Source organism: Balearica regulorum, chromosome 2 (assembly GCF_011004875.1).
Source record: "Balearica regulorum gibbericeps isolate bBalReg1 chromosome 2, bBalReg1.pri, whole genome shotgun sequence".
Taxonomy (NCBI): Eukaryota; Metazoa; Chordata; class Aves; order Gruiformes; family Gruidae; genus Balearica; species Balearica regulorum.
The window spans coordinates 51,712,260-51,736,639 of NC_046185.1; the positions used below are offsets into that span (position 1 = coordinate 51,712,260).

The 24,380-nt window shown below is 40.5% G+C and overlaps 1 protein-coding gene across 6 annotated transcripts in view; it reads left to right on the plus strand.

The window, feature by feature from the left end:
* Positions 1–3,054: 3,054 nt before the first annotated feature.
* The window catches only part of SLC35D4 (solute carrier family 35 member D4), an 82,593-nt gene continuing 61,267 nt past the window's right edge, over positions 3,055–24,380 (plus strand). For 4 of the 6 annotated variants that reach the window (XM_075744258.1, XM_075744254.1, XM_075744257.1 and 1 more), the window contains exons 1-10: positions 3,055–3,226; positions 5,602–5,648; positions 8,208–8,285; positions 13,192–13,273; positions 16,533–16,610; positions 17,983–18,008; positions 19,437–19,488; positions 20,659–20,707; positions 22,727–22,772; positions 23,723–23,758. In XM_075744258.1, the coding sequence (XP_075600373.1) occupies positions 3,155–3,226; positions 5,602–5,648; positions 8,208–8,285; positions 13,192–13,273; positions 16,533–16,610; positions 17,983–18,008; positions 19,437–19,488; positions 20,659–20,707; positions 22,727–22,772; positions 23,723–23,758 (566 nt within the window). In that variant the 5' untranslated portion in view covers positions 3,055–3,154. The remainder of the gene's footprint in view (positions 3,227–5,601; positions 5,649–8,207; positions 8,286–13,191; positions 13,274–16,532; positions 16,611–17,982; positions 18,009–19,436; positions 19,489–20,658; positions 20,708–22,726; positions 22,773–23,722; positions 23,759–24,380) is intronic. The other 2 variants (XM_075744259.1, XM_075744255.1) reach the window with 1 other exon arrangement.

Sequence of the window (24,380 nt, forward strand, 5' to 3'; positions counted from 1 at the left end):
TCATTTGATCCTGGTCCCATAACTCACTGTAAATACAAAATCAAATACTTCGTATGTGATCTGACACCTGTTACACCTCAATGTTATACGTAATGTTTATCTGGAAAATAGTACTGTGATCAAAATGCCCTGTTTCCAGGACAGACACAACTGCATGGTGGTGTGTCACAATACAGTCGCTGTCTGACACCTGCTTGAGAAAGTTTCCCAACAGGAAGGAAGCGACGCCTAGAAACCCCCTCGGGCCTGGCTCACCCCCAGCTATCTGAGGCATCTGCACACACAGACGAATGCGTCGTCGCAGCCGCTGTCGATAACCAGAAAACCAGCCTAGCAAAGCTGGCTGGCTCCAAGAGCAGGAGAAGTGGAAGGGGTCATACATCCCCCATGGCATCCCCCGGCCTGCTCAGAGTTAAGTTCCCCGTTACACATCTAGCAAAGCCAGCACTGCCAGGGCAGGCCCAGCAAGAGCCACTCTCGTCGACTGGGGAACACAAGAATCAGCTTTGTCAGCCAAAGTTCATCTAATTTGTCCTTAACAACCTGCAATGACATAAGACGTTACAATCTCCCAAGACAACCTGTTCCAGTGTTCATTCCTGCAATAAGTCTAAAGGGCAGATGGTTTGGAAGAGGGTTGGGAACCAGGTCGTAACGCTTGCCTCAGCTACGTGCAGCCTGTGGGCACGACGCAGGTGTGTTCCACGGAGGCATTAGGACAGCCGAGTCTGGTGATGCGTGGTTCTTATCCTCTCTGCCCTTAGCCCTGGCGGAAAGAGATTATTTCTCTCCCTTTGCAGTCACCTTTTGGCGTGTGAAGATTGTTGCCATGCCCCCTGCAATCTTCCTTGGCTAAATTTATCAGTTTTATACATGGGCTGAATGTCAAAGCAATGTCCTGCTGCCCCAAGAAAATCATTGCTCTAGCAGAGCTGTACAAGCACTGATTAAGAAAACTGGGTTTGGTATGTTTTATTTCAAAAATGTATTAACAATTACTTAATATTCCTATGTCTTTTAATTAAGTTTTTCATTTTCAGAAACAAGTCTTTTATATTAGTCTCTTAAATATTACATGATTAGGCCTTGATCCCACAACCTCTTATATGAATGGATCAAGCTTCAAACTGAATTATATTAAGAAAAAATGTTCTGTAAAATTACATGTAAACAAAATCATTTGCCACACATTCCCAGCTCCTAATAAGACATTAAAAATCTAGATAGAGCAGAAACTTCCCTTCATAATACTCAAAATAATTCCAAAGCTGTATATCAATTACTTAATATGTAATTCAAGTTAGTCATGATAAACAACATTGGCATAAACTTCTATCTTCATTCTTAATGTAAGTGACAGAAAAATTCAGGTCTGCTTCTGCATTTTGCTGTAGGAAGATAGATCATCTTTGCCCGAGTCTCCCACTTTTGAAAAGAAATGCTGCAAGAAACACAGAGAGAGATCACTGTAATATTTTGCATGAAAATGATCACTAAAATAAAAAGTCAAGAGTATTCTTATCACATGCTTGCATTAGTGTTTGTAGATACCTGTAAACTTTTCTTATGCTTTTTTAAAGCCTTACAGCCTGAATTTGTGGTGCAATGTAAAGTATACTTTTGCCTGCAAAAGTACACATTTGACGCACATACAGATTTTCAGAGCTTTTTAACACATGCTCTGCAAAGTGGAAATGCTGTATCACCTACCCTGCCATCTCTATCACATCCATTGCTGTGGCACGTCAGTGATCTCTGTAGGCCTGCATGAACCAAACCTTTCAGCACTGGAAATCAGATGTTTGATTTGGGCCACCTCCTTACAAACCAGATAGGATGGTGTCTAATGGACCAAGGTGCTTGAATTTGTCTTGGTGCAGCAGAGACCACTGAGCTGTCGTGCTCTGTCTGCTGACTTTGTCTTCTGAGGCTAAACGAGGCAGGTTAGACAGGCTTATTTTGTGGGCTGGATTTGGCCTCTGGTCTACCAGTTAGTGCCCTCCTCACTCCCCAGTTTATGTCTCGCTTGGTTCCTTATTTGTGCTGCTTTGCTCTGTCTCTAAAAACAGGACATACGTGTATGGAGAGAGCCCTGCACTTTGCATTACCTGAGCAAAGTCTAGGTGAGAACTGCAGAGATAGGGCCTTGCTAATACCAGCTCTGGGAAGAACAAGGCTTATCTAGGCCATAATAAAAGAACACCCAGTAATCGTGACTTGGTAGAACACATCTTTCACTCTGTCTCTACCTCCCTGGGATATTTATAGTTTACACATCACTGATGAATCATAGAATTACAGAATCGCAGAATGGTTTGGGTTGGAAGGGACCTTTATAGGTCATCTAGTTTAACACCCCTGCAGCAAGCAGGGATATCTTCAACCAGATCACATTGCTCAGAGCCCCATCCAACCCAAACTTGAATGTTTCCAGGGACGGGGCATCTACCACCTCTCTGGGCAACACGTTTCAGTGCCTCACCACCCTCATCATAAAAAAATTATTCCCTATACCTAGTCAGAATCTACCCTCTTTTAGTTTAAAAGTATTACCCCTTGTCCTCTCACTCCATGCCCTTGTAAACAGTCCCTCTCCAGATTTCTTGTAGGCCCCCTTCAGGTACTGGAAGGCTGCTATAAGGTCTCCCCGGAGCCTTCTCTTCTCCAGGCTGAACAATCCCAACTCTCTCAGCCTGTCCTCATAGGAGAGGTGCTCCAGCCCTTGGATCAGCTTTGTGGCCCTCCTCTGGACTCGCTCCAACAGCTCCATGTCTCTCCTGTACTGGGGCCCCCAGAGCTGGATGCAGTACTCCAGGTGGGGTCTCACAAGAGCAGAGTAGAGGGGCAGGATCACCTCCCTCGACCTGCTGGTCACGCCTCTTTTGATACAGCCCAGGACACGGTTGGCCTTCTGGGCTACGAGGGCACATGGCCGGCTCATGCCCAGCGTTTCACCCACAGGTACCCCCAGTCCTTCTCCGCAGGGCTGCACAGTACCGCTGCGAGGCGGCAGCCGCGGCGCTTTAAGGAGGCGGCGCCCAGCGGCGGGAGCCCGGTGCCCATTGGAGCGGCCGCGGCGCTACGTGTCTCTGCGATGGCCGCCGCGGAGCGGGTCCGCGCACCGAGGCGTTCGCGGCGGGTCGTGCCGTGACAGATGTATTTGAAGAGGCCGGCGGGCGGCCTCGCCTTCTGCCTCTTCTACCTGGCGTCCTGCTTCACCAACAAGGTGAGGGCGGGCGCGGAGCCACCCCAGTCTCGGAGGGGCCTGGACCGGGCGAGGCGGAGGGAAGCGCGGGGGCGCTGGGCACTCCATTCGCTGTGGCAGGAGCGGGGGGGGGGGCGCGCCTGAGGGGGCGAAGTAAGTGCAGGGACCCAGGAGGAGGAAGAGGGACGGTGCCCTCTGCTTGCCCTGCCCTGCCCTGCCCTGCCCTGCCCTGCCCTGCCGTGCCCGGGGAGAGCCGGCGGCTCAGCCCCTCCCGGAGGAGGCCTGCCCCAGGAGTGAAAAAAAAGTAATAATCAAACCCTGGCATTTCAGCGCAACGGCCCCCCGCCGCCCATCCCCGTGTCTGCTCGTAGCTGAGGAGATAGCTGTCTGCTCCCGCTGGTCGCGTTTTTCTCAGCATGCCATGTCTTCACCTTTCCATGACATACATGTTTCAATAACGGCATACTTAAGAGAGTAAAGGGGTGACGTCGTATTACTCAGTGAATGAAATGTCAGTCATGGAGCCAGGAATTATCCTGCTTTGAAAGCATCAGTGATGCTGAACATATTTTATTATTGGTTATCTAGCAACCACTGAATGCACAGTCATTGCTAAAAGATCTGTTAACTGGAACAATAATACCAAGTATCCAAGGGAAAAAATCTGAAATATTCAAAGCATTATAGTAGTAGTGAAACAAATATTAACTTCCATGGACCCCTTGACAGTTTAATTAACCTGCAAATTAAGGACAAGAAGTCTGTTTTCCACTGTGCAGCTTAGTTGCCTGTCAGTACTGCTAAAATGCCAAAGCAGAAGAGAAGTAGGCTGAAGATGGCCACACCGTGAATAAAATTGTGTAGTTTAAACGTCGTTTGAAGTAGTTTGTTCACTCTGGGTGTAAGAGAGAGAGCAGCAACTCCTTGCTGTCCAATTTATTAGAGAGTATGTCTGTGTTTCTAGTGCAGATTTCTGAAACGTGTTTTTGTAGCAACCAGGATGTGGATGTCCAGAGGGGGAGTTAGAGAAAAGCAGCATTTCAGAGGTGAAAATGAAATCTCTTTTCAGCATCGGCCCCTGGTTTCTGTTCCAAGGTATACTTGCCATTAAGGATGCTCAGAAGTAGACTGAAGACCAGACGTGAAGTTTGTAGTGAGAGATAATACACTTGATTTGACAGATTGCTAGAAGCAGTGATTAGTTAAACAGAAAAGGGCTAGAAAAAGGTGCCAGATTGCATCATGCATTGGAAAAGGTGCTTGGCTTAACTATACTTGAGAGGAACATGGAAGGACTTTAACATGAATGTACCTGAATGTAGGTTATAGTGCAATAAAGTTAAAAATAACGAGAATATGGACCTTTCGGTTGTTGCAGGTGGTTTGTAATTGCAAGTGGGGGTACAGGCATGTGCAGGTATATCATCTTGATTTAAAACCCATGTGGCAGTTCAGACAAGCGTATGTGTAACACGACCCTTTGTGAATCAACATGCCTTATCTCTGTATATTGATGCCAGCTTCTTAGCAATATACCCTGCTAAAAACGGGACCTTGCAAAGTGCTCAGCGCAGTTTCCTCTCTGTTGAAAGCTTTCAGCTTCTCCTTTTGCCATTGACAACTTCTGCTGGCTCCCGGAAGGAATGGCAGGTATCTTTCCTCAGAGGAAGCTTCAGTCATTCTTCTCCTTTGCAGAAATAGTATTTATATACTTTATTATGGGAAGTTGTTAGATACTGATAGACATATCAAAAGGCATATGTATTTCCACCTCATACTTGCATATATACACATATAGTGGGAAAAGACACTAGCATCCATACGTGCAGACCCTGACAAAGCATCCTAAAGCAAGGACACAGAGGCTTTGCTTTTTCCCCCCCATATATTATGTCTCCAAAGGGCTTTATGGACTTTTTAATATTTTACACAAAACAATGTGTGAACAGAATGTTAAGTCTGTAAGATGAGTTAATCATCAGAAGACAATTATGTTAAGATTATTGGTCTTGACTCTACCAAGGGTTGCCTCTGAGGTATGATATGATTTTAGTTTATAGGTGCTTGTGTCTTTTTGTTCCTGTTAATCCTTTTCCCATGCAGTGTGATGTGTGGAGTGTGCTCAGAAAGTGAAAGAGCAATTCAGAAGGTAGCCTTCTCTCCATTGTTCAGTGTGTCCACTCCACACCTCATGTACTTTAGTGTCCGCTACCTTCCACAGTGACTGGTGCAGCATCCAGCAGTTCTGGCATGGGAAGAGAAATTACTGATTTTTTTTTTTTTGGTCTTTTTTTCTTTATTTTGGTAGAAACTTTTCATGTTTTGTTGCTCTCATGATTGTTAATGTTATAAGCTGTAGGTGTTTGATGTCCATTAATTTGGTATTTGTTTTTCAGTATGTCCTGTCTGTCCTGAAATTTACCTACCCTACCCTTTTTCAAGGGTAAGTACCATTTTAAGAATACAGTTCTTTAAATAATTACTTTAATCAGTAAATGTCTTACTGTTCTTGCTCAAACTAACTTTAGTACCTCTTATCATTACTAGCTTTTGCTGTCTAAAGAACATACTTCATGAAGCCTTAGTAAAGTATTCATTAATTTGTCTTGGTTAATTTTTAAACGTCATGGTGGTGACGTAATTAAGATATATAGACTACATCACTTCTCATTTTTCTGAAACTCTTATGCTTCAGCATAGAAAAGTTGCAAATACAGTACAGCCAAGGTCACTCATGGAAATGTGCAGTTGTGGTATATCCTTTCGTTATGCTAATTAAAAAGCAACCTTAAACCCATCTTTAGGCATACACAAATACCATGTGGCTTATTTTCATGCTTAGCTTTGTTACAATTCTGCATCACAAGTCACTATCATATCTTAATGATTATAATGAGAAATGTAATGTTTTGTCAAGTATCCATATATACCATCAGAGTTGTTAATAATTTTGAATTTATCGAAAACCTGACCTCATAGAGTCAAGACTTTCCCCATTTGTTCTTTTGAGATAATGATAAAATCTGTAGACACTGGATATCTTTAATTCCTTTACTGCTGCTTAGCACAGCTTAAATTTTTGCCTGACTTACAGGCATAGGACTGTGATCAGCTCTAGGAATAATTGCCTTGGGAATCTCCTTTTTTTTTTTTTTTTTTTTTGAGTGTACTCATCTGTATTAAATATGCAACGAATGCTTTCTTCAGTTCTGACACACACAGAGACTGCCTCTTGGACAAGGCTTTTATCATATGGGGGAAGGTTTTTAAGTAATGTATGTAAAATACAAGTGTGGTAAATCAGCAGTAAAAAAAGCATATTTCAATGGCAGGCAACTGTCTTATGGTATCTGCATTACCAGTTATTTCTTTTTCTATTATTTGGAAATGCATCTCAGCATCTTAATATTTTTTCTGTAAGTTCTGGCTTTTAAAGGTGACCTTTCCTTGATAATTATTAAGTGGCTCAGATGCTCTTTCATTTAGAGCTATGACAGATGAGCAAAGGAGGAAAAGCGTGTTATTCTCAGTTCATGCTGTTATTGTTTGTTGTCATTGTTTATGTTCCCTATATAATCTAAGACTATATTGCATAGTGCTAAGGACCTGGAGCTGTTACTAACTTCTGTCCTTAAAACCTGAGACAAGAGGAAATACTTCACAATAAAGTTGATGGGAATTCATCACTGGCTTGGAATAGAGCACGGTCAAGCCTGCAGCAAACATCAGGGATACCTGGCTTTTAAGCTCTCATATGCTCATTTAAAAAAGGTGAAGTGAGCTGTGATAGTAGCATTGAACATTCATCATACCCATGTGGACAATGAGCTCACTTTTCTCTGATACTGTCCAACTGTATAATACTACGTAGAGTGAATATTTCTTTATTTGCGTATGCGTGAGATTTTAAATAATTTCTTAAATGCATTGCAATGAATGGGAACAATAAATCACCTCTATACCTGTTACAGATGTTAATGTGATTTAACACTGTAGTACAGTATCTCTATCTGAACTATGCTAGATGTTCAAAGATTTTCACCCAAGAAACATGAAACACCTCTCTGAAAACCACTAGCTTAAGGAAGAAAGAAGCTAATCACATATTTTAAAGCTTTAAAAAAAAATTGTCTATCATTACTAATTTTAAGTTATCTGCAAGCATTTCTAAGGCTTCACATACTATTTCCATAATAGACTAAGGAACGCCTTTATGGTAGGATAAGTCATTAGATAGTTAAGTCAGTGCAGAATGTATGTAATTGTAACATACCTTTTCAATGAGAAAACCACAGTATTGTGGTTTGTATGCAAGGGTACCTGGCTGTAAAGATGTTTTCTCTAGAGGCTCTGAATCAGAGGCTCATACAGCATAAAGATATTATTGTTGATGACACTTCACTTGGTGCTTGCTGCACAAGAAGGGAGGGCCGCGGGAAGCAGTCTGAGTTTGAGGGAGCTTGTAAACTAAGCTCAGCATGAATAAACATGGGAAGTCACAGAGCTAATGTTTGAAACTACTAGGACTACACACGTCATCCTTGGGGCCTATTTCTTCAGCTGAAGCGAGTCTTTGAATTCTGAAATCATGTTTATTTGTTCTAACAATAACAGTTTATGTATGAAAAGATATTAATCTCTTGTCGCAAACCTTGCCTCACTTGCATTTTCAGATCATCAGAGCTGTAGCATTGCTATTATTATTGTAAGCCTTGTTGGGAAGAGATGATAAAATGAGGATTCAATAACATGACTAAGGTAATTGTGGTAGATGGTAATTCACAAAACATATGAAACGGAAGGTTTAGAAAACTTGGAGAAAATAAAGGCCCATAAAAATGAAAGTTTCAAAGAGGAATAGTGGCATCCCTGGAAACCTAGCGAAATGGTAGATAACTAGAGTTGTGGGTGTGCTGTGAGAAATTTTGTGGATTCTAAGGTCATGCTCCACGTGGTTAAAAAGGAAGAACAATTCACAGGTGCTGTTTTGTTTCTCTTTCAGGTGGCAGACATTAGTGGGTGCACTTCTGCTTCATGTCTCCTGGAGGCTGGGTTGGGTGGAGATAAACTTGTGTTCAAGGTACTGTGGGGGTTTCAGTGTTTGCTAAATACTTATCTTCTGTAGCTGGGTTATGACATAGTTAAGTTGGCTGTGGAAGTTACTAACTTGGTAAAATATAAGTTGGGGGGGGTGTGTGTGTGTTTGTATGTGTTCTGCTTCACAGGTGTAGGAGAGATCTTGTGTTTTAGTGTAGTGAATGTTCAGTGACACACACTTCCAACCGATTACTAATATGAAGTGGATTCAATTTAACCTTGGTAAGACAATCAAAAAAGCATAGCCATTAGTGAAAACTATAAGGATAACTTATCCAACCATCTGTCCACATCTCTTCCCTGGATTATTTTACAGTATTATAAGAGAAACCTTGGTAACGTTACTTAAGCGCATTGACACGTGCTTCCACAAAACCTCAGTACAGCAAAATCCACAAATGTGATCTGCCTTTGTCTCTAAGAAGTGTGTCCCATAAATGGGAATCTTTCACCCTTGCCTAACTCTAGCATTTATAACTGCACCAGGAGAGCAGCCATTGCAGTACAGGATTGATATAATAATCAAACTCCAAATTAAAAGGTGCTTTGTCAACAAAGATCATCTGCTTGAACTGAGTGTGACAGCAACTCAGAGGAGTTGTCTAGCATACTGTACTCTGCTCAGGTGGATCCATTCTACGGTATGGAATGTGGCATATATTTTTTTTATTTCGCAAAATGTTGTGATTTAGAAGATGTATGCCCACGGCAATTGCTGAATCTCCATCTGTGGAGATATTCAGAACTTTACTGGACAATGTCCTGAGAAATGTGACTTGACTCTGATGCTGGGGCTTTTTGGACTAGATGGCTGCCAGAGTTCCCTTCTAATGTAACTTTTTTCAGTGATTCTGTATTAGCAAGTTACAGCTGATGAATTTTCTGTTTAGGATTCAAACAGTTGTTTTGCAAAACTGAATCTCCTCATTTGGAACGAAATCCTGTGTGTATGTCAGAAGAATCAGGCTAAGTTCAGTTTTCATGTCCACGCAAGTGACTACATCACCACTGAAACCTAAATGCAGTTGTAAGTGGAAACAGAATTTAACTTCCTATCTTTTATCTGCAGAGCAGATAAAATGAGGATATTGGTGTAAAAGCTGTCAATGATGTGGGTAGAAGCAGGATTAGGGTCCAAACCTTGCTTTAGTGGCAGTTACTGATACATATATTACTATCAAATGCATATTGTTCAGGCAAACTTTGTCTTCACAGAACAGTTTAAAGGACAAAGGAATATAGCCATCAGTAATGTCCTTTTAGTTCAACCTTTCATCGCTAGATGATTACTTTTGCTTTAAATTGTGAAATTAAAAAAGTTGAATTTTTTTTCAAGATTGGAAAATATATTTTCATTTTTTCAAAACTTGGAAGACATTAAATAAAATATGGACAAGAACCATTTTCTGCTGTTGAAGAGGATATTTTTATCTAAGAAAGGTTTTGGTGAAAAATTGGTTTGTGTTTTGATGATGGAGACTTCACGCCACTAGATGTCAGCACACTATAGGAAATAATATAGGGATTAAAAATACGTCTTGAGAAACCTCTTTATTAGTTTATCTAACACAGAATGCCTGCTCTAGAATAAACCAAATTAAATGACCTGAATTAATGGATATGTTTTGACTATAATTCAGCCAACTACTTAAGCATGAGTTTAAATCTTTCTTCAGAAGAATTAGGCACGTGCTTTAATGCTTTGCTGAACTAGACTTGTAGCATGTATCTCCTGTATTTAAAAAAAACAAACAAAACCACACCAAAACCAAAAACCAACCACCCCCCAAAAAACTAACCAAACAAAAAACTCTCCACAAGAAGTGGCAGACATTATGTAGACAAACAAACATAATGTCTACCACTTCTTCTCAAGTTCCTTCCCCCTCCAAAGGTGAGGACATTTCCACCCCGCCTTACAGAATCGTGGTCTCTGAATCTATCTGGGATTTTTTTGTGGGTTTTTTGGTGTATGTATAGGATACTTAAGAATACCATATCTAGTCCCCAGTTTTGTCGTGCTTCAAATAATAAGCTGCTACCCATTTGTTTGTTTATTTCCACAAAGTCTCGGTATTTCTTTCATGTGGACTGATGTCATGTGCTGTTGGAGCCAGTTCAGGTTATCCCAGAGTGTCTCAGCAGCATTTATTTATTACAGAGATACCATCACACTTTGTCTAAAGTCAGAAATGCTAGCTTCACAATAAAGACCAAATAAAAACATACTACTTAGAGTAGTTTCTCTTGGGTTTTGTGGATATCCTGCTTTTCATCTGCTTCCCCCCGGTACTCCCAGCTCTAAGGGACTCTGTCACTGATATTGTTGTTTTTAAAAGGTGAATGGTGACTGTCTGCAAAACCTGTATCCAAAGCAAGGGCTCTGTGGAGCGCCGAGGAATATGTGTAGCATCTGTATAATGCTTCCAGCACTGCCACCCAGGTTCCGCCTAACCCTTGTAGGCACTTAAGTCCTACGTGTTCTGGTTGGCATTTCTTGTAGTGTTGAATTTTCCCCACAGCTAAGCAGCAGTTCAGAGCCTTAAACCAAAGCTCCTAAGTGTGGTTTAGGGGAAGTTACCTATTGACTTTAGTGGGCTTTGGATCTAGCTCTACAACTACAAGCTCATCAGTTCTTCGTGTCACTGAGCTTTCCTGTTTTGCATGTACATCACTGTATTGCCAACATAAGAAGCGACTAATTGGTTTACATACAAGACAGATTGTTGGTGCTGACACGTTACATCAAACATCCATGCATTCTTTTTCAGTCCTGAAATTCTCACTTGGCAGCATAAAATTCTACGCTTCCATCATGGAAAAAGCATCTGAAATCCTTTTCCATTGCACTTCACAGCACCGCACTGGAGACGAACATTCCTAGAATTTAGTGGTGGGGAACATGAAAGAGTGTTATGCTCTAAATGAAAATTCAGTTTTCATCGTGTGTTCCTTTCATCTTCCCAGCTTTCCATTCTTTTCTTCCCTCTCTCTTTCTTCCATTTGTTGCAGTTCCAGTAGGGTGGCGGTATTTTTGTTGGTATCCAAGGTTATTAACTTCCAGTGTTCCTTAAACGGAACAGTGTTTTTATAAAAAATGATGGTCACTACCCCAAAAAACAGAGCAAATATTTATGCCAATGAAAGGATCCCCATTACCCTGGGTTTTTGATCAAGTATCTTAGAGAATTATGTATAGAAATGTTGTGGTTTAACCCAGCAGGCAGCTGAAACTACGACGCAGCAGTTCACTTGCTCCCCCTCACACCTTCAACCAGTGGGATGGGGAAGAGAATAAAAAAAGAGTAAAACTCCTGGGTTAAGATAAAAACAGTTTAATAGGACAGAAAAGGAAGATGGTGATGATGATGATGATGATCATCATATGCAAAACAAGTGATGTACAGCACAACTGCTCACCACCTGCTCACCGATGCCCAGTTAGTTCCTGAGCCACGGTGCCTGCAGACTAGCCTCCCCCCAGTTATATACAAAGCATGACATCATATGATGTGGAATATCCCTTTGGCCAGTCTGGGTCAGCTGTCCTGGCTGTGTCCCGTCCCAGCTTCTTGGGCACCCCCCACCTTCTCATTGGCAGGGCGGTATGAGAAGCTGAGAAGTCCTTGACTGTTCAGCAACAACTAAAACCATCAATGCATTATGAACATTGTTCTCATCCTAAATCCAAAATACAGCACTGTACCAGCTGCTAGGAAGAAAATTAACTCTATCCCAGCCGAAACCGGGACAAAACACAAAGGAAACATGATGTTTAGGGTTTTTTCCTTGTCTGGGTTTACATGAATCTTTGGGCATGTTTTATCTTCATTCAGACTGTTCTGATTTCATCATTGAGTGGTCTATTTTTCTTGTGTTCCATGAAGCGTGGTAGTGTAGCAGTACCTATAATTACGTTTTAACTCTTACATGCTTAGTTGGATCTGTAATCCAAATTAAGGGACTGCAAGCAGTTTAGTTTTGTTTTGAGAACCAGCATTATTCACTAGCATTTTCTTGACTTTAGTTCAAAGCTTGGGAAGAGTGAATGGGGGTAGCAGTGTCTTCAGTCCTGGGAAGTCTTTGGATCAGGCCTTTAGATCACTGCTACTCCTTTCCTTCCTTGCTCAAAATCTCATGTTATTTTCTCTGAAATTTACCGCCTACCTGATCCCTTTTTCCCCTCAAGTACCAAGATTAAAAAGAAAAAATGCAAATTCTGAAGCCCCTTCTCAGAACTGAAACCTGACCCTACTGGAATAACCATGGCTAAAAAAAAATATTAGATCAATCTGTGATGACTTCATTCCTCCATTAGTTGTCAAACTGCCTCTAGGAGTTTGACTTAGTTAAAGGAGTATCATTAGGAAATCTCAAGAGACAAGGCTCCCACAGAGACAATCTGATCTTTAGGAAGAATCGCTTTGTAAATCTGGCTGAGAAATTAATGTGTGGGTGGGCAAGTGTATTTGTACGTAGTGAAAATGTGTGCTATCTGTGCAAGTACGCCATTTTATGCCTGCATTTGTCAGATTTTCTTCCTTTTACAGTGCATCAAGGAAATTAGTTGAAATTTCTCTCCCTTAAAACCAATAGGAGTAATTGCTATGAAACAAACAAGTTTGCAGGGAGAGGAGCCAGGGAAGGTAAAAGAGAGAAAATATATCTGCAGATAGCTCCTATCTGGGATTAGACAAAGTGATTAATTACTGTCTCAGACTTCTTTACTACATGGGACAAATACTGAACAATCAGAGAATGAATTTAATGTGCACACCTTTGAAATATATGTGCATATATACGTATTACTATATTCCTTGCAAGCAACTGTTGCTGACTGTATGTAAACACAATGTGGTGAAGTAATGGGATTTTAATTGTTTTCACAGGTCTGAAATCCTGTCATGGCTTCCTGCTTCCGTACTGTTTGTTGGCATTATTTATGCTGGCTCTAGGGCACTCTCTAGATTGGTAAGGAATGTGCAAGTAGAAGTCGGTTCTTTATTACCTCTACTTTACGAGCAAAGACCATTCCCGTCATACAAGGTGTTTAATGCTGTTCCTGGGTTGGGAGGAAAGAAGGGAGGAGGGGTTTAAATAATATGTACATTGTTGGTGGTGCTAGAGCAGCAATCCCATCCTAGGAAGCATTGAGCAGTACCAAAGAGCACTTCTGTGACAGTCCAAAGCACTCAGCATCTCTCCAGGGCACTCAGTGTTTTGCAGAACAGATCCTCAGTCATCTGAATTGAGCAAACAGGGAAGAAGCTGAAGAAGTTGCTAGCTGTGACTTTGCAAAAGCGGGAATGGGGCTGTGAGATCTGTGGGACATCCTTCCAGGAGAAGGATGAAGACCGTTTCAGTGAGAGGCTTTTGATGCTTTACAGGATTTGAAAAAATAAATTGAAAGTTGGAAAGAGATTATGGAAGAGTTAGATTAATCAGTTTTACGATCCATTTGAATTACAATAACCTACCAAATGTTTAAAGGATATCAAATCTGCTGTCATTAAAGTTGAATGCTTTTTACTTTAATGATATAGTCTTTCTTAAAAAAAAAAACAAAACAAACAGCGGTGACATGAATTTTTAAAACCAGCAATGTTTTGCTGCTGTTATGCAGTCTGCAAGGCCATACACTGCACTAGTTCCCTTCTGCATTCTGTCAATGCATCTTAATCCAGAGCCAGCTCCCTCCTGCCAGCTCCTAAATGCCAAGAACGATCGAAAGGGAATTTTGGACAAGATTCTGCTTGTAGTGATCCCTTGAACATCCCAGTGGAGAGGCAGGGCAGAAGAGGATAGGAAGTCTCTGTCCTCACAAACATGGCTGGGGGCCTCATCTGGGACCCAAGTGACCTTTGGAAGGCACAGGCCTGTGCTCAGAAGCCCCATGCCTCCAGATTAGCTCTGTCTTGGGGTGATTGCATTTACTTCCTCTTGGTTCCTCATCAAAGCGAGTCCCATTGGGCTTCCCTGGTGTAAACTGAGCAAAGATCTCCAAGGAGAGCCCTGTCTGAAAACAGCAGTAAAGCATGGCAGCAGCATCTTTTCTGTCTGCTCACCTGGGAGGTGGAGGAGGTATGAATCACATCCTCTCTGCTATTTCTTCTTATTTCCCAGTCATCCCGTAAGTTACCTTGTCTCTCCTCTGTCCCTGCCCTGGCCATTCAGAGTGAGATGCGCTGGAGTGGCAGAGGGGCTGTGAATGGTTTTGATTTGTGTCCCAAACCTTTCTTAAGGAGCATCTCCCATTTCTGCATGGCTTTTTGTTGTACATGGGGATTTAAAGGCCTATTTCTGTGGGCATTTTGGAGGCAAAACAAAAAGACAAGTAGTCTTAGGCCATAGTTACTATGCAATGCCTTGTACTGGGGCTAAATTCAATCCTAGAATTGAATTCAATCCTAGAATAGAAGCTTTACTTACAGTAACTTTGTGTACAACAATTTTATGACATAGTGAGAAGGAAAATGGACTCTCCCAAACTCGTACCTAAACTGGATCACCTCAGCAGTGTATTTGAATTAAATGGATTTATTCCTAAAGCAGAAATTACGTGCACTTTTTTGATGAAAGCCAGGGAGACCCACTTTCAAACACTCCTGTATACTGGCAGGGCTACAATCTTAATCTCTGTGCCTCTCCCTAGAGGTGCTGGCAGTCTCCCCTGCCCAGGAGTTCAGGGCTGGAACTGGAGGAGGGCTGCTTAGCTCTGGACTGTGATGCATTAACAAAAGTATGCGGAGCTGTGAGGGGAGGTTTGTACAGAGTCTATTCACCCTGCCTGCCCAACCAGCAAACCTTTCTTTTCGTAAGCTTTAAGCCCACTCACAAATCTAAGAAATAGTCACATCAAAGACAATAGACATATGGAGAAGGTTAACTGGGCTAGGCAAACTGGAGCCATTGTTGGCTCCAAAACACATTTGGACGAGCCAAAAGCAAGGGGGAGGAAACAAAAACCCAATAAATTGGCTTCATAAAAGGAAGAATGTAAATTCTGCTGTCAGCTTTCCTTGTGTATGGTTATTTCTTGTATTTCCTATTATTGTGTCAAGCTCAGGATGCTTATGTTTGACACTTCTGGTTTTATGTTCTCAGTTGTCCAGCAACAGGGTTGAGAATTGGTTTTCAGAATCAGTGAAGCTGGGGCTGACAACTTCATGCCAGTTGTGTTTGTGTGATTTTCATTCCTTGCTTGTTTAGAGGTATTAAAAGTTATCTTGGTGTAACTGTTGTGTTTATGGATCCCCACAAGTTGTCATTATGACTTAAAATATTTAATTAGCAATGCTTATCCAGCTTTATGTGAATGAAAAGAAAAATCCAGAAAAATACAGATTTCTGAGTACGAAGTCAAACTTAAGAGATATTTGCTGCTTATATCACCTGATACTTAAAAGGCACGGACATCACTGAGGAATTAACTCATTCTCTACTCGTGTGATTTAAATACTGTACATAAGTGGGGAAATACTGCTTCCTAAAACTGCCTTACTCTTTAGATTATCTTAATTGGAGCAGAGAATTGCTTCTGTTTCAACTGTCTGAGAGACCATGGATCTGATTTGGAGGAAGAATTATGAACCACTAATTCTGGATGAGTTTGCCTGGGGCAATGGGTGTTTGATTCATTATTGTTATCACTGGGGTTTGTTTCTTAATGATTTCATGTTGGGATGGTGTCCAGATACCTCAATGGGTATAATTTCAACATCACTCGTGTATGAACTATTACATTTCTACCCTTATTTTGGGCAGCTCTTCCTAGCAGTAACTGAAAGCAATCACCTAAAATCATCTTGCCCATAATTCTGTTGCTAGGAGTCACACTGTATTCTTAGTTCCAGTAGACAGAGCTGGAAAGACTACTGAGAACTGTTTACTGTGGAGGCTGCAGATATTTGAACAGAGAGGCAAAACTAGAGGCAGAAACCTGGAGCAAATCTCACCGAGGTAGCTGTGTACAACCAAAGCAACTGAGCGCTCGAAATTGGGAGAAGCAGCAAGCAGGGTCTGCATTTAAAGATGCCTGTGCCATGTAATAGTGATTGGAATGGGTCTAAGTCCCTTTTAGGAGATGTGGCATGGGTTTACAGCTTAAAAAACAGAACAAAAACCACAACCACAAACATGTGGGACAGCTGTTCCTAAGAGGAATGCCCCTTTCCTATGTGTGTGACTGTTCTGGGTTGATTTGGGCATTTTTGTTCTCTCCCAATGGCAGCCGATCCCAGTGTTCCTCACCGTGCACAATGCGGCAGAAGTTATAACCTGTGGGTTCCAGAAGTTTGTGCAGAAAGAGGTAATTGATCTGTTAATTGATATATTCAAGGTACCTCCTGTGATATAATTGCCCCGTAACAAGACACCTAATTTATTTTAATACGAGCATTACTGCCATGTGCTTTTCTAGTCTCGCTGTGATAGCTAGTCATTAATGACACCCAGAGAGAGCTTTGCTGTTGACAAGTATCTATATTGATGTTTTCTTTTCCGCTGTAGTTGATGAAACACTGCAAACGTGTATCGACAGTTTGATCTGCATTTTTAAGACTGGCTTGGTCCTATTTGTTTTTCCTTTTGAAAATGAGTATCACCTCTCTCTCATGCCCCACGTAAGATTCTCATTGTTTGAGCTGAGAGGGAGGAGGACTGGGTCCTTAGATCTAACTACTATAATCCATTTAGTATCTGATGTATTGCATGATTACAGATAGATCACATCTCCACATGAAATGCAGGAAAAGCAGTGCATTTTTGGATTTGTTTTGAATGCTCGAGAATCTGTCCCAAGATCTATTAAAGTCAGGAAAGTAATTTAGTAAGAGCTCACACAACTACAAGTCCTTACAAACTACATTGGGAATCCTCCTTTTTAGGCCATGAAATGCTTTTCTAATTGACCAGAGAGCTGCTGTGTGAGGTAATGCTGGGAAATAATTTATCACAAAGTTGTTTCTACAGCGGCCCCTGGCTTGCTGTGGAAGTGATCTTCCATTCATTGCCTCTGTGTATATATAGAAGACAAATAAATAGCCCATGTTTGCTACTCCTAACACACTGAAGAGGTCACTAAGGTTATGCCTAAGGAACATAGCAGTGTGTACCATGGTGCGTTCCTTGTTGCATTGTCCTCTGATTAGTGTCCCTCTCAAAGTGTTTCATATTTTCCTTCTAGCTCAGACATTTATGTCTCCTCTGTTGGAAAACAAAAGCACTGTGGACAAGGATAATGCAAACACAGGTCTTGCTGGGAAGCTTCTAGAGAGTAATTTTGGACTAAAGGATTGGGAAACTCTCCTGAGTTTAGACCAAGACTGATTTGGCTGGACTAGTACCTAATTAATTAAGAATACTCAACTATTACATAGTTTTGGTATAGACCAGGTATAAAGTTCATCTCTGGTTTTAGGTTTACCTGCTGGTACGTAATCTGAAAATATAAATCAAGTTGAAGTAGACTGATCTGTAGGCCTGGTTCTTTTTTTCATATTAAATTTGCTAAGCAGTGCTCAAACATAATGGGCTGTTCAATGTCACTCATTGGATTTTTAATGTGTTTGGTGTAGTAAGATCAGTTGTCATCACTTTCCTGTTTTTGGAAGGAGAAAGCTCTGTTTCACCATTTTTATTTTTAAATTTTAATTTTTTTAATCATACTTTCTTTTTTACAGCAGACCTCTCATCTGAAAGTCTGTAGGTAAGCTTTTAAAACTGCTCAGATTCAGATTCAGACTTGTTTTGGCTCCAGCTTCTGTATTTGCTTTAGATAATGGCACACCAAAACAATGAAGAATGTAAGGCACATTCCTGTGGGTGGTGAGCCTAAATTGCAACATAGGAGTAATTAAATATTTTTAAAATGTTGTGGGTTATTTTTTTTTTAACAAGTGCTTAAATAGAGACACTTTTTTCTCCTTATAAAAATAAAAAAAGCCAGAAAGCCAGTCTTCCTGAATAACAAAGCAGTGCTTATAAGTATGTTTTTGGAAAGGAGATAGAAATCAGATTTGAAGTTCCTGTGGGTAATTTTAAACAGTAAGAGAAAGATAATTAATGTGATAGAAAATAGCTAAAAATGCCTTTCCTAAGAAAGAAAAGGTGAGTGATATCCAGTTCTCCTGGAATCGTTCATATTAAGCCACACAACCTACCAACCCTCGTTGGCCCTAGTTGTTTAGGCTTCAAAAAGGAGATAGAAAGGGACAAGCAGAAGTCAGCCAGTCATGTATTAAAAGTTTCATTCTCTCCCCCCCTCATCCCTTTGATGAATGCATATTTGCTGTCCTCCACATTGTGTAATCTTTTAGCTGTACTTAGAGTGGATAATGTTGGGTGGTTATTTAGTGTACTTAGAGGCACCATCTTCCTAATTTCTTCCTGTTGTTTCCATTATCTGACTTGCTGTGGCCTTGTTTGCACCACCGGATTATTTTCAAGGATACCAGGGTTTTTATCATCTTTATTCTGTCTTTTTCTATGCCTCTAGAGAGCAGGAAAATTAGCTGCAAAAGCAAATGTTTGTTATTATTAATAGTGACAGGCCACAGAAATTTCACATCAGTGTATTCAGCGTAGCCTGTAGAAATACTGACTCAGCCACAGGTTAAGAATTCTTTTAGTCCAAATCAATGGACTAGGGGAGGACTTGCACTGTCCTTAAGCCATTTCTAGCGTAATACCACTCACTCCCACTTTGCCTTGTGTTCTGGAGTTACACCTTAACTTTCAATGGAGTCACACTATTGTTGTAATAGGCAATTCACCTTAATGAAAGAACTTTTTGGTAGCCATTCACGGTCAGAAATTGGTTGATTTTGGCTTTCTGAAGCAGCATAGGGAGGCAAGATGGCAAGTGAAGAATAATATTCCCTACCAAAAAACTTGTTTCATCACTGCTGAGATGTTTTGTGCTGCTTCTCTTCTCATGCAACTTTGCTGTGTATGAGTTACGAAGAATGCATGATGTAAAACTTAATGTTGGTGGCAGGAATTGCTTTTTAAATATGGGATAAAAAATAAATGAAATGTCAGTGTAAAATTGAGTGGAATTACTTATACTTTGCTGCGAGTACAAATCCAGCTTTTGGTCTCGTTTGTTGTTTGTTTTTTTTTTTCTTCTCCACAGTGTGCTGTTCCTCCTGGTAGCAGCAGTGTGCCTTCCTCTGTGTGACACACAGGTGAGCTCTGCTTTGTAAAGCAGCTCTAGTTAGACCTTGATCTTTGACATCTTGTTAGCATATGAGGGATGCAGCTTTTACTTGCAAATTGGGGTGGGATTCCTGCAAAGGAATTGTAAATGTTGCCTATTGCTGTGTTGTAGTCTTGCTGGTTTTAATGTGTTGGCATCATGGTAAAACCTCTGAGCAGTGCAGACATACAGCTCTTTGGTGAAGGTCGAGTCTGGGGAATACACGGTTTAACTTCTTATAGGGCTTAGAGCAAATTGCTTAGGTTTGAATTAATTGCACGTACTCTCAGGAGGTTCCTAAAGTAGCTTTGTAATCACTCTACATGCTTTCTGTAGCTGGAGAAAGAAAGGAGGTAGCTCCAGAGAGTGCTCAGTCCAGCAAAGATCCTGTTCCTCGGAGGTGCTTTTCTCTTTTGGACACTTAGGAAGGCTGCTGCTTTGTTGTAGATACTTTAGTTAATATCTGAAGTCAGTTGGGATGAATCTGGGTACTTGTCTGGATGCATCTGATCAAATGTAGCCATCAGAAGTGTTGCACTTGTGGTAGGTCCCTTCATAGTCCATGGTGCAGAGCAGGAACTTCTGGTGTATAATCCATCTCCCCTGAAAGCAGACATCTAAAATACGCCAGGTGAATTCCTCTCAAAAATGGTTTTTTTTTTTCCCCATTGATTGTGAAGAGAGCTGACCTTGCTCAGAGACAGATGTCTGTTTAAAGCACTCTTTTTGATACTCTGTGTTTAGTTGGAGCCTTGGGGAGAGAGACTGCTTAGCTGCTGCAGGGGCTGAGAGGGGAAAGGAGACAAGGCAAAAACCTTAGTGATGCTCTTCTGATCCTCTTGCCCCTCCCTGCCTGCCAGTGCAAGACTAAACAGACCGGGGTCCTTATGCTCAGATTGTTTAAAGTGGTGTACATCTTTGAAAGAAACAGAGCTATTCTTGCCAAGACTAGCCGACAGCCTGGGTAACGGGCGTATGCCAGGTGTCTAAGCAGGACAGGAAAAACTTCAGTCTTCCTAGTCTTCTTTAGCCATCTTCTCTTTCTTTGTAGCATAGCTCCCACTCACTGTACTTGCTTTGTAAAGCTAACTGCAGGGGAATAGCAATACATATGTTTACATGAACGTGCTTTTATTTATGTAGATGTTCTTCATTGCAGTTTGATCCAAACGGTTATTTATGGGCTCTAATTCACTTGATCTGTGTAGGTAAGTCATTTTCTTTTTGAAAAAGAATTTGGAAGAGTAAATGTGTTGGGGAAATCAGCTTTATTATGAAGTTACTGATATTTAAGGTTCTTAATGTGAGAATCACTTGGAAAGAATGAAGCAGCTCAGTAAATGTAAGAAAGTGGTTTCCTTTTATAGCTTTTACATTGAAAACAATAACAGAATATACTAGATATTTCAGTCAGTTAACAGGAGATGAGAAAATGCACATACAATTTTAATCAGCACTAAACTCTTGTGGGAGTTTTTGATGGTTGCCTACTAAGAGACACTTCTTTCCGAGGGGAGAAGAAACATGAAATAAAAAAAAAGCAATAACTTGGAGCTTTATTGCACACACTGATTTTATTTAAAAACTGACAAAAATATTCTAAAATATCATGGAATATGCTCCCAGAGGAAGGATGTTGAAATGTTGGGGGGTTTTATGCAATCATATGCATTTTTTAAAAATTTTAACAATGAGTTGCATAACCTGTCAGGTGTTCTTTTGTCTTTTTCAGACTAAATATTTATTTGGATAAATCATAATTCTTCCCTGAAAAGCTAGAAACAATCAGACCCAAAAAATACGAAGAAAACAAGAGCAGTAATTTTTAAGTAGGAGATTTGTGTCTTTTGGAGCATTAGGCTGGATAATAAGGGACTTTATTTGGTTCTTAGCTGTCCTATAGGCTTAGCGAGTAGACTCATTCATATGTTAAGTCTTGTCTGCAAATTAGGATTGATTCCTTCCTAATTTTGTCTGTTCATACTGTAAAATTTTCAGGGCAGAGGTAATGTGTTTATGTGTATTTGTGTCTAGGGAGGTCTAGAGATCCCATTCTAAAATTTTGTTAATAGACAAATAAGAAATAGTATAATTTTTTTCCTTTAGGAAATGTTATATGGTAAGCATTTGCTTATTTAGATAAAACAAAAAGCTAAGGATTTTTCACTTCATATACTTGTTTGCTGTAACAAGTGATGTTATTGCTTTCTCAAAGTCAGGAGGTCTCATTTGTAAAGCAGTGCGAGGCCATGGAGGTGGAAAACTGCTTAGAGAGTCTTCAGGAGGCCTCTTCTGTGTGCTTGAAACGTGTAGGAGGTGCCAACATAATGTTTACTCTCAAAATAGAGCTTCTTTCCATTTCTCTTGTTTTCAAGAGAAAGTTGTTGATAGGACTGTTGGGGTCTTTTTTTGTGTAATTACATTTCCTATCAACTGACACAGAATAAAGATGCTACAAGAAAGGGCAAATAGATGAACTAACTTATTGCACAGTTAATCAAGACAGAACATTAGAGAAAGGACATGTTTTCTGCCCTTCAGTTTGTCTAATGGGTGCAGAATTGAGGACATCTATTATATAGTGTTCTACTGGATTTGCTTTTCATGTTCTGGTTTTCTTTATGAATCAAAAAAAAGAAAAAAAGAAGCCTTGAATAAAGGGTCTGAAAAAAATAGAGCCTAAAGTTGTATTGTTCCTTCCTTGAGTGCTTAAAGCTCTTCCCAGAATAGAAATGGGAGCTAACCAAGAGGTAGGTAGGTCAAAAATGTAAAGAACCCGGAGACCCTAGAGGTGAGAGAACTCTAAACAGGAAAGACAGTTCAGAGCCAGCAGCTGTAGAGGTCTACATAGATGAAAACACTATAGAAGTTACCCAAAAAATGGGGTGGGCTGAAGAAACCATTCTGCAACACTTTTCTGTATGTATTTACATGTACGTACATACACGCACACACTTTCCTTTGTAGTTGCCGTGAGCTAGGAGTTGTCTCTTCTTCAGAAGGACTAGCAGAAACGCATGGCATGACAGTGCTCTGAGATAACACTTTGAAAACCATTCATTTGAAGCAATGGGTTCATTTTACTCATGGTTTAGGCATCCTTTGTGCCGTGTTGCTAAACTGTAATTTAGAGGGGCTCCATGTCTGCTCGTACCACAACCAAACAAGCTGTCGTTTGTCAGAATGATTGCATGTTATGGTAATTACACATGTCATTTCAATTACAGGGGCTTACAAAGTATTTCACAAGTTATGGAAACCTAGCTCTTTAAGGTAATGTGTTTTCTTATTCTTTTAAAAAGAAAGAGGTTCCTATCAAAGAGGGTTAGAGACACCTGTGCAGCAGTCAGGTAGACTCTAGGGATCTCTGCATTATCAGTCTGAGCTGGGCCACTTGGTTAATCATTAATGACTTCTCTTGCAAGAGGAGACTTATTTAGTGTTGATAACAACAGCATGTGGTTATTGATAGTTATACTGTGAACTCGAACACTGAATTAAACAGCGTGTTATCAAAGGATGATGACAGTCCTGGAAAAAGAACCCCTAATTACTGGCACAGGCATTAAGAGGAATTGTTCGTTTGCGTTAGCCTTGAAAGCTGCATGGTTTGAATCTGTCAGTATCTGCCTTTGTGACACAGTCTCAAAAGTGTTTAGCAGCTGGTGACTTGCCACAGGACTGGAATGGCTGAGTACCTTAAAAACCTTGAGACCTTGCGCTAATCCCACGTGCATGTTAGAACGTCACCCAGACAGTAGTTGTTCTGAAAGCAGGTGGCATTACATGTTCACAGTGTCTACAATCTGCAGTTGTCTGTATGGATGGAGATGTATATGTTGCCACTGCAGATTATGTATGTGTACATAATACATGCATGTATAGGATATGGATAGATCCTGTTTAAAGGGTCTAAATTTTAGTTGGTCTCACTTTATCTTCACTTTAAATGAGACTCCCACTGACACAGTAACAACAGAAAGAATGTGCAAATGATGTGTAAATTAATATGCTGATTAATATATTGATAATATTATAATATAGATTATGGTATAATATATATAGTTATAATATAACGTTAGTATTACCTAGCTATAACATTGTGTCATAGATAATATTATGTAATATTACAGTGTTATACTACTACTTAATACACTGATCTCTTATACCAAATGAACTGCATTACTAAAAGAACACCTTTTTTTCTTTCCCTCTTCTCCCAGTGATCTGGACCAACAGTACATCAACTATGTATTCAGGTAAATGACTAAGCCTTTGATACATCATAGCTGGTTTTATGTGGTATATGTTTTCATTTTCAACCATGGCTTGTTTAGGAAACTCATAGCTACTCATAGTATTTATTTAGCAGGACGTAAACTGAAAGAACAGTGCTAAGTTGAATGCAGCTGAATTTTTTTGGCTCTGGTTATAGATGGACATGCCAATATACACCTGGGGAGGTAACGAGGTGTCAATTATGAATTTTTTAATCACCATGTGCACAAGTGATCTATCATTTCCAGAAATAACATTTACAGAGTAACTCCCTAGCAATACCCCACTTCAGAAAATAAAACTTGTACAAAATTGCCAGAAGGGGAGGTAGTGATTACAAAAGTACGATGTGCAAAGAACATGAGCAGTAACTGATTGTTCAGAGTGCCGTTAGTGGGATTGAGTAATTCAGACTTTCAGTTGTTTTTCTGATTTGGAGATATAAAAGTGGCTTGTTATTTTGTAGTTAGTGAAAGAGCCTGAGTCACTGACCAGACTCACCTGCGTTTTTTAATTTTAAAAAAAAAAAAAAAGTCAGTCCTTTCCTCAAAGAGCCATATAAGCCAGAATATTTGGTGTGCATGGCTTCCGCTAGGTTTTTGT